Raw genomic sequence first — 9,950 nt, 5'->3', positions numbered from 1 at the left:
TGCTTTATTTATTGCATTTGTCACTGAGTTTTTAATAATTTTTAATATCTTTGTGACTGTGAAGATGTTTTATGCAAAAGGAATCGATAAAACAAAACTCTATAATAATTGTGTGGCCAAGACACAAACTGAAAAAAAACCCATATATATTCAAGCTCTACTACTATGATGTCACAGAGACATTCTATAGAACTCTCCTGAGCAAAAGTCCCACAAAGGCAAAATCCTGAGGTGACTTTAATCAGAGTTTGAGGTGAGAAGACTGAATACATTTACAGTCCTGAGAGAACATGGAGAACATAAGAGCCACAGCTTTTGACGTGTTTGATGAAGCACGTTTACTGGACGAACACACTGACATGATCATCAAGTCAAATGACAGAGAATTTAAAGTGCACAAGATCATCATGTGTGGCTGCAGCTCCTACTTTAGGTGAGAAGAAGCATTTGAACTGCAATTGTGCGCAAATTACTAAGAAATAATTCATTATAATTATATACACTAGTGCAAAATGCCCGTGCAAAATCAGTTTTTGTGTGTGTTTTTAGTAATTGTTGGTTTGGTGTGATTGAATGCTCATTGTTACAATTACACAGCAAAAGTTCAGTGACATTTTTATTTGTGCATGGTAGAAAGCACACAGTGAACTCTAAGAAAACGCTATGCTTGAGCAAACTTATGCTTTGTGAAAAGGCAACTACAAATGATGGCCGTGAAAGAGACTGTGAACGCATTGAATAGGATATGTTTAGTTGGTGAATAGCATAGGCTACTATTATACAGTATCGATAACGTTAAAGGGATACTTCACCTCTGGGAAAATGAATGTGTATTTAAAATAGGTCATTTAAGAAGAAGAAATGTGAAGAAATTTTTGAATTTGGAGCTTTCTAGACTGAGAAAAGCCAGAAAATGTATTTTTGGCTTATGTGGATGAAAGACAACAACTCCCAGAATGCACTTGCTTCGCTGTCTCAGGAGGCCACGCCTACCGGTAAGAGTGCGCAGTTTAAAACAACAAAGCTAGCCTACGTGATGAGTTTGCAAGGGATTTAGAGATCGTCCAAAATGTCCGGGATTCGGCTTTTGCGTTCTACAGTCGCCATTCATTCATCATGTTTACTGTGGCGAGCAGGACGAGGCTGACGGCCGCGGGAGAACGGCGCGAGGCCGGTGGTGTCTGAGACGCTCCGGGTCTCGCATCTCTCACGGGGGAGCGGGAATTTTTCTTAGCAATGGTAAAACGCACATCAACCGATTACTTGTTTAGCGTTCGTGTAAACACTACATTCAAATTCACCAATCGGCATGAATTCAGTTAGATTGAAACAAAAGGTGTGCATGTAAACAAGGAATAGCGACCGCAGAAAGCAAAAGCTGAATCCCGTACATTTTGAACGATCGGGCCGGACAAGCCGGACAAGTCCGGGAAAAGGAGGGTGGTTACTTACTCAGCTTTCTCCTACTATTCAGCTTTCTCCACAGAACAAGAGCCTGCTAGCTTAGCTTCCAAAGAAAGACGGCTGACACTGTACATTCTGTGAGTGAGATCCCTCTATGGGCGGGCTGAAAACATGTGGAACAACGCCATCTACTGGCTGTAGTCTTTAGCCTCTGGCCAGAAAATCCTCCGATGACGCAAAATGACGATTTTTGCGTCATCGGAGGATTTTTTCCAGACAAAAAATACATAAATCTCTTGTCTCAGGGGGATATGAGGGTGGAAAGCATGGTAATTCGAAAATACTACAGGTTTTCTACTAATACAAAGCTTAATGCTAAATCCTGAAGTAACCAGAATGAAATATAATATTCAGAAACAGCATAACATATAGATTCAGTTTAACATTACATCCACAAATGAATAAGCGCGTTGATTCAGGGAGCAGTGCAAAGTGCCCGTGCAAAATCAGTTTTTGTGAGCTGATCGCCGTCAAAAAAGTTCAGGAGATATTTCTTAGCGACGGCTGATTTCAACAGTTTCAATATGATAGCATTTTGGAAAAAAAGTGTCATGAATTTATTGCATTTTTGGGGAAAAATAATCCGTTTTTATAATAGATCTTTGAAAATCCAAATCTGGATTTGAATTTTTTATGTTATTATAACCTAAAGATGCTATGTGAAAGTTTTAAACAGAAAATAGTGGTTTTCATCTTGCCACTTTCTTGGTAAAGAAAACACATTTTTACTCAAATTAATCAAAATTGATTTATCACGTTCTGGAACCAAACTATAATATTCAGAAGTAAACAGTGTAGCTGACTGAGTGTTTTATGTCAGAATGTTTATTTTTAAAACCACAACCTTCTAAAAATGATATATTTAACCATATCTTTAGCATTTCTCATCCAAACAACGTCAAACTTGGCACTGCACTTACTCGTGACCGTAGCGAGACACCTGTCGAATTTGAAATCCATCGGACTAACGGTTCGAGAGATATTTGGTTAACAGACACACACACAGACAGACACACACACACACAGACAGACAGACGTTTCTGTAATTTATAGAGAGATAATTTCCACTGCTCACATCATACTGTTGAAACTGCCTAAGCTTTCCAAATGTAGAAATGCATGAAAATGAATGTGTATTGCCAGAACAAAGAATGTAACTACGGAAATGTATCTAGGAAAACCCTTTTATTGAAATTTAATTCTTCATTTTTATGGAATTAAAGTGTCAATGAATGGTGAAACTAATTGGGTTCTTTACATGAGAAAATTTGGCTGAAATAAAATGTAAATAACGAAAAGTTATTTTATTTATGCTCATTATTATTAATGCCTGTATTTCTTTGTCAAATTTGTTCACAGGGCTCTTTTCTCTAACAACTGGAGCAGCCCAGCACAACATTTCTGTGAAATTCAAGGAATATCCAGAGACATCATGCCTCTTATTATCCAGTATGCGTACTCAAGATCTGTGCTCATTACTCAAGAGAATGTGTTGGAGCTCTTGATGGCAGCTGACATGACCTTAGTCTCAGGTCTTGTAGACGCCTGCTGTCAGTTCCTGGAGTCACAGTTATGCCCAGAGAACTGCATCGCCATCTACAAGTTTACAGAGGACTTTTACTTCTGCTCAAAGCTCCGCTGTAAAGCAAAGCACTACATCCTGCAGCACTTTGAGGAGGTTCTGCTCGTCCCTAAAGAGTTCCTGGAGCTCTCCCTGGAACAGCTGGAGGAGATCATTGATGAGGATGAGCTGAACGTCAGACAGGAGGAGGTGGTTTTTGAAGCCGTCCTCCAGTGGATTAATCACGCACCAGAAAACAGGAGGCAACACATTGCCGTGCTTCTGCCAAAGGTAAAACAGAGATTTTTGTCTTGTTTTTCATTACAAATATCTTAAAACTCTTAAATCAAGATACATTTTCTGCTATAATTTTAATGTTTTAGTTTAACTACAATAGTCCTGGCATGCAGTAAGAAAAATAAACTTAATTCAAAGTGCAAACAAGTTTTTTTTTCTTCCCCTTCTGACAGATTTTTTTCTTCTTGTTTTAAGCAGTAACTCACTTTAGTAACAGTAACTTTCTTTAATGCCGTTCTTTTCTTTAAGTCATTTTGGAAATCCTTTTAGGTTGTTGAACACCACATAACGGCTTAGTAACAGTCTTGCAACAGTCTCTGAAAGTCTAAACTCTCCCTTGTGCTTCAGGTTCGATTGGGGTTGATGTCATCAGACTACTTCATCAATAATGTGAAGAGCAATGCACTAGTGATGGAGAATGAAGCCTGCATGCCTGTTATCATCAATGCAATGAAGACTTTGTTTGACCTCAACATGGATGAACCCACCAACTCAGAACTCATGCATCAACTGACACGTCCACGTCTGCCCTCATCGATCCTACTGGCCATCGGAGGATGGAGTGGCGATAGTCCCACCAATGAGATTGAGGCATACGATGTGAAGGCAGACTGCTGGGTCAATGTGACTCAAAAGGATGAGCGTCCCAGAGCCTATCACGGTACAGCAGTCCTGGATGAGTTTGTCTACTGTATTGGTGGTTATGACCACATGGAGTTTTTCAACAGCGTGAGGAAATTCAATCTTATCACTCAGACTTGGCATGAGGTGAGTAATGTTGTAACTTTAATTTAGCTTCCTTTACAAAACAGTATTGTGGTACAGTGATGGTACCGGATTGTACTTTGATATGGACCATAGTGCTAAATGATGTGCTGTACTCCACATTACTTCAATGAATAGATACAAACCATGATGCATTTCTGTTTGTGTTCCAGCAGTTGTTGTAGCTTAATAATATAATACAATACACCAGAGTTACCATCATGACTGTGTCAAAAAAATGCCATTAAGAAAAATAATAATAGTAATTCCATTGTATTTATTTGCAACTGATAGGACAGAACCAATGTGATGGTGTATTGATGTGTGTTCGCACACTGATGTATTTGGTGTGTTGTAGGTGGCCCCCATGTATGAAAGGCGAGACTATGTTAGTGTTGCTGTTCTGGACGGGCTCATTTATGCCATTGGTGGTTTTGATGGACACCAATCGCTTAAAACAGTAGAGCGCTACGATCCAAACACCAATCAGTGGACAATGATGGCACCCATGAATGAAAAGAGGGGGGACGCCAGCGCCACCTCACTGCAGGGCAGGGTAAGCGCACTTACCCATGATTCCACACTCTTCTACTGGAGACTCTTAATGCCTGTAGCATGGGAATAGTTAAAATATAAATCATAAAATTTACTGAGTGTTTTAAACACTGCTTTTCTGATCAGTCTGTGATGATTGTGCACAAACATCATGCATGTTATGTTTGTGTTTGTCAGATTTATATCTGTGGTGGTTTTACTGGGACCGAGTATCTCTCCTCTGCTGAGAGCTTCAACCCTGAAACAAACCAGTGGACTCTCATCGCTCCCATGAGTAGCCGCCGCATTAGTTTAGGTGTGGTAACTTATGCAGATCGAGTGTATGCTGTGAGTATTAAACACACATATCAGTTCTATAGTGTTAATTGGCTATGATAACCATGACACAAATACAGAAATATGGAACAATCACAGCTTATAGGTTGCACTTCTGTAAATGCATGCATGGATGTGCATATATAAATGCTCAGAATACATAAATAAAGAGTGTATTTATTTAAAGGTTGGTGGTTCTGATGGTGCCAGTGAATTTCGCAGTGCGGAGGCCTACAGTCCGCTCACTAACACCTGGAGTGATGTCGCATCAATGAGCAATCCACGCAGCTTCTTTGGCATTGAGGTGAGATGTGGACAGTTAATATCTGTATCTGGTGAAACTATGAAATAACTGTACAATAATGATTTAATGATAATGAATATGCAGTAATTTTTTGTTTTGGTCCCTTATTGACAATAAGTGGAAAGTTGCACCCTAAAATTGTTGAAGGCTTCAAAGATCAATGTGTTTGACTATAAAAACATCTACCTAATTCAAAGAGTCAAAAAATTCTACTATGTTTAATTGAAGAGTTGCATCTATAAGATTTATTCATGACAAGTTAAAGAGTTTAGCTGTACATTATTCATTTTCCTTTTTCCTTTCCTCAAAATCCAGGTAGTTAATGGTCATTTGTTTGCTGTCGGAGGCTTTAATGGATTAAGCAACACCTCTGATGTGGAGCGCTATGATGAGAAGACAGATCAATGGTAACTTCCACAAACACTAAATCTCACAGATCATTTCACACTGCATTAGTTATAAGAGTAAGTCTGTAAGTCTAATGCAGGCTGTATTTCATTGCATTCACTGCATCTGTTTTCTATACAGGTTTGCTGCAAGTGAAATGGCCATTTCCCGCTGTGCTCTGAGCTGTTGTGTAGCATCAGGATTGCCTAACATGGCACAGTATGCTGCCCTACGAGACACTAGACGAGTCAGACAGTGAATGATCTCCCTCTAGCAGATCTGACAGTCTGACTACAAATGGAGTGTTGTGTTTCCTGAATAAATGCATTAAAAAAAGAGGCTGTATTCTAAATGTTAAACTTTCTTTCAGGTGTAGTGTTGTTCAGGCGGTGGGCTGGGTGCAGTGACACCAAGGCTTGCACTGCTTGTCCCGTGACGGCCAGGTTTTCTTCTTGTTGATCCATTCTGGAAATGCTTTGTGACTGGAACTCGTACAGTTCTGGTGCATTTGCTGAATCCATGATGGTCAGATCGTTCTGTTAGGAAATAATCAGAAGATTCAATTGCAAAATGAAGATATGTTTATTGAGAGCTGGTCAGATGCTGGGAGAGTGATGGTGTGCAAATGTCCGGTATGAAGCCCTTGGCAGCACAGGGACGCTGAGGACAACCTGATCTCTCTGGTGATGGTGATGATGATGAAGATCCAGAGAATAGCGGAGATGACTCGGGGACCGGAGACCAGGAAGTAGACGGCGTGAAGAACCAGGAATGCTGAACATACGGGAACAGGAGACAGGCAGGAAACAACACGCGGGAACATCCACAACGATATGACAAAGACAAGGCGACAACAGTGAGACTAAAAAGGGTTCACTGATCAGCGACCACGCCCACATGCACACACACACATAACACAAGACGAGAAAGGAGACAGCGAATTCATAAACCGTGACAACCAGTCTCCACGTTTTGAGAGCACTTTACACCAAATCCTTCATTCAGAATCCTTAATACATCAGACTAGATGTATATCAAGGGCTTGATTTCTCTTACTGTGTGTTTCACTGTTAGTGCACATTTACTGTTAAAACAGTTGTTAGAAAATGAGGTTTGTGTTGATTTCTAAATGAAAACCTCACCTCTCAAAATTATATAAATACATTTAAAATATATACTTTAAACAATTATTGTCATTATTATCTCACCACGTCATTTGAAACCCATTTAAAAAAACTTAAAAAAACAAAACAAAACAAAAACAAGAGAAATAAGAAAAAACATTGTATGAACTTAAAACGATGAGGGTGAATAAATTGTGACAGAATTGTCATTTATTGGTGAGCTGTTCTTTTAATAACTTGTGCTGGTTGTCCCCCTCTAGTGGACAGATGGTTAATCGGACGTCCTTCAAATGTGTACAACACTTTTAAATGTGTTACTATGTTATCGCTAGTCTTTGTAGATGTGTCAGACAAATAGAATAAATATTTAGTTGTTATCGTATTCATATTAAGATTAGTGGTTGATTTATGTTGTATATTTGTTTAGACATTCACCAGGTGTTGGTTGATTTTTTTCAAGCACGAAATGCCATTGATATAGTGAAGATCTGTTAGTGTTTAATGTTCTGTTGGGATTTAGAGCGTTTCTGTTGAGTTTTGTGGGTCACCATTGTGTTGAAGAGCTTGAGTTTCAGTTCAGGATGAGCAGAGAAACACTGAGGTTCCCTTTCGAGAACGGTTATATTGAATATTGAAGCCTTTATTTTAAAACGCATTCCAGCTGCACAGCGAGCACATCATAGCTGGCTGAAGCATGCTGATTGGCTGTGCTGCGGCAACTGCACAAACCTATGGCGATCCAGCAAAGACGCGTGATCCAATCAGAGCGCTTGCCGCCTTGCTCGCCTTGAGTGCGCCAATATGGGTGTGGCTGAAGGGTATAATTTCCACAGAATATCGCCATAGAGACAGATTTAATCTCCTTCAGCGAAGATTACTCACCTCATCGCTAATCTTCTCTAGACTAGAAGCCTCTTGCCATCGAACAGCTCAGCAGCGGAACTGCTTCAGCGCCTGGCTGATTCTACGCCATCTAAGCTGATCGCCGTTTCCCTGTGGCATTCGATGAGATTTGAGCCTTGTGTGAGCATGGGCCTGGTTTCGAAAAGGAAGGCTATTTCAACAGATGCTTCCAACCTCGGTTGGGGAGCCCTGTACAAGGGCAGGCCTGCCTCCAGCCTCTGGTTGAGCTCGGAGAAACGCCTACACATCAACTGTCTCGAATTAAGAGCAGTTTTTCTAGCCCTAAAAACCTTCCTTCCACATCTAGCGGGACACCACGTCTTGGTCCGGAAGGACAACATGGCAGTGGTGTTCTACATAAATCGCCAGGGCGGTCTCAGGTCTCGCAACCTGTACACCATCCTGTTATGGGCTCATGCCAACCAGCGCTCACTCAGGGACAACGTTCCCCGAGAGGACTGATCTCTCCACCCCCAGGCGGTTCTCCTATTGTGGGAAGTCTTTGCCTCAGAAGACAACTCTCACTGCCCAATCTTCTTCTCGAAGAGCAGGGATGCGCTGGCCCACGAGTGGCCCAGTCGCCCCCTTTATGCATTCCCTCCGGTCTCGATGCTCCCTCAGATCATTGAACGGATCAGGGACACCAAGTGTGCAGTCCTTCTTGTAACCCCCCTCTGGTTCCCAGAGCTGATGCAGCTGTCAGCGACAGCTCCGTGGCCTATCCCGCTGAGGAATCGCCTCACGCAGGCAAACAAGACAATCTGGCACCCCCGTCCCGACTTGTGGGCCCTTCACGCATGGCCTCTCAAAGGGTACCCCAGGACCTCCCTGAGGGAGTCCTGAACACCATAATGGAGTCTAGAGTGCCATCTACTAGACGCCTCTACCATCTCAAATGGTCAGTGTTCACCAGCTGGTGTTCAGCTCGGAACCTGGACCCACATAACTGTGATATACCAATGGTACTTACGTTTCTCCAAGAATAAGAAAAACTCACGAAACACAGACTGTCAAGATGGATAGTTGATGCTATCTCTCTGGCCTACGCTTCTATGGGCCTTCCGTGCCCAATGGGTGTAAGAGCCCATTCCACAAGAGGTATGGCTTTCTCTTGGGCATGGTCCAGTGGAGTTCCTATAGAAAACATTTGTGCGGCGGCCGGCTGGTCTGCTCCGTCCACATTTGTAAAATTCTATAACTTAGAGGTTCCTGCCTTGCAGGCACGAGTCCTTTCCATCTAGGACCCTGGCCCCTACGGGTCCAGACCTATATATCTGAGGCTCCCCCACGGTGGCCCTCTGCACTTATCACTATATGCAGTATATAACATTCTGGGACCTGACACTTCTGGTCTATGATGGTTCGGACTACTCTGTTATAGTCCCGGGCCTCCCTGGACATCTTCAGAGTAGTCATCTGCTAATAGCACGGCATTTTAAAATGGGTTCCCATAGCATTTGCAACGCAATACGAGTGAACCGTTCTCAAAAGGGAATGAACTCGGTTACTTACGTAACCTCGTTTCCCTGAGAGATAAGGGAACGAGCATTGCGTTGCCAGCCGTGCTGTTTTGCTCATGTCAGGTGCGTCGCTTCAGTCGATTTAACCTGTCTCTATGGCGATATTCTGCAGCCACGCCCATGTTGGCATGCTCAAGGCGAGCAAGCACTCTGATTGGATCAAGCGTTCTTGCTGGAACGCCATAGGTTTGTGCAGTTTCCGCAGCAGAGCCAATCAGCATGCTCCAGCTATGATGTGCTCGCTGTGCAGCTGCACTGCATTTTAAAATAAAGGCTTCAATATTCTCGAGAAAAGGAGTTTTCCCATAGCGTTTGCAACGCAATACTCGTTCCCTTATCTGCCAGTGAAACCGAGGTTACGTAAGTAACCGAGCTGCATGCTGTTTTATTTAAAGGCAGTGACTGTGTAGATGCATTGATGATATTTTTAAGTTCTTCAACTCAGTCATGTGTGCTGTTGTAAACTAGTAGGATTTAGTTAAATTGATGTTTCTAGTTAACTCATTTAAGTCTTTTTCTTAGTGGACTCAAATGAAATGGCTCAAAGTATAAATATTTAATGGCAATTGACCAATCAATTTCCTCACATTAAATGAGTTATCTCAGGTTTTAATTCAGTGCATTATTAATAACAGTAACATACTGTTAAGATTACATCAAAGAACTGTAAATTCACAGCTGCTCTTATTTTGCTGCTTTTACAGGTGTGTACCAGCAAACCATTGCTGACACTGACCTCGGCCACCAGCCTCCAC

The 9,950-nt window shown here is 41.8% G+C and overlaps 1 protein-coding gene across 1 annotated transcript; it reads left to right on the top strand.

The window, feature by feature from the left end:
* Positions 1-290: 290 nt before the first annotated feature.
* LOC307147410 (kelch-like protein 10) lies at positions 291-5,920 on the top strand (the record flags this gene model as incomplete). The annotated part of the gene is made up of 8 exons (XM_079852144.1): positions 291-433; positions 2,824-3,316; positions 3,671-4,090; positions 4,446-4,643; positions 4,820-4,969; positions 5,145-5,261; positions 5,577-5,668; positions 5,790-5,920. 8 exons carry the CDS (start codon positions 291-293, stop codon positions 5,905-5,907), a joined length of 1,731 nt encoding a protein of 576 aa, XP_079708270.1. The 3' UTR covers positions 5,908-5,920.
* Positions 5,921-9,950: the final 4,030 nt, after the last annotated feature.

Source organism: Squalius cephalus, assembly GCF_949319135.1.
Source record: "Squalius cephalus genome assembly, chromosome: 19".
In the NCBI taxonomy this organism is placed as follows: domain Eukaryota; kingdom Metazoa; phylum Chordata; class Actinopteri; order Cypriniformes; family Leuciscidae; genus Squalius; species Squalius cephalus.
This window is presented reverse-complemented; position numbering and strand designations above follow the sequence as displayed.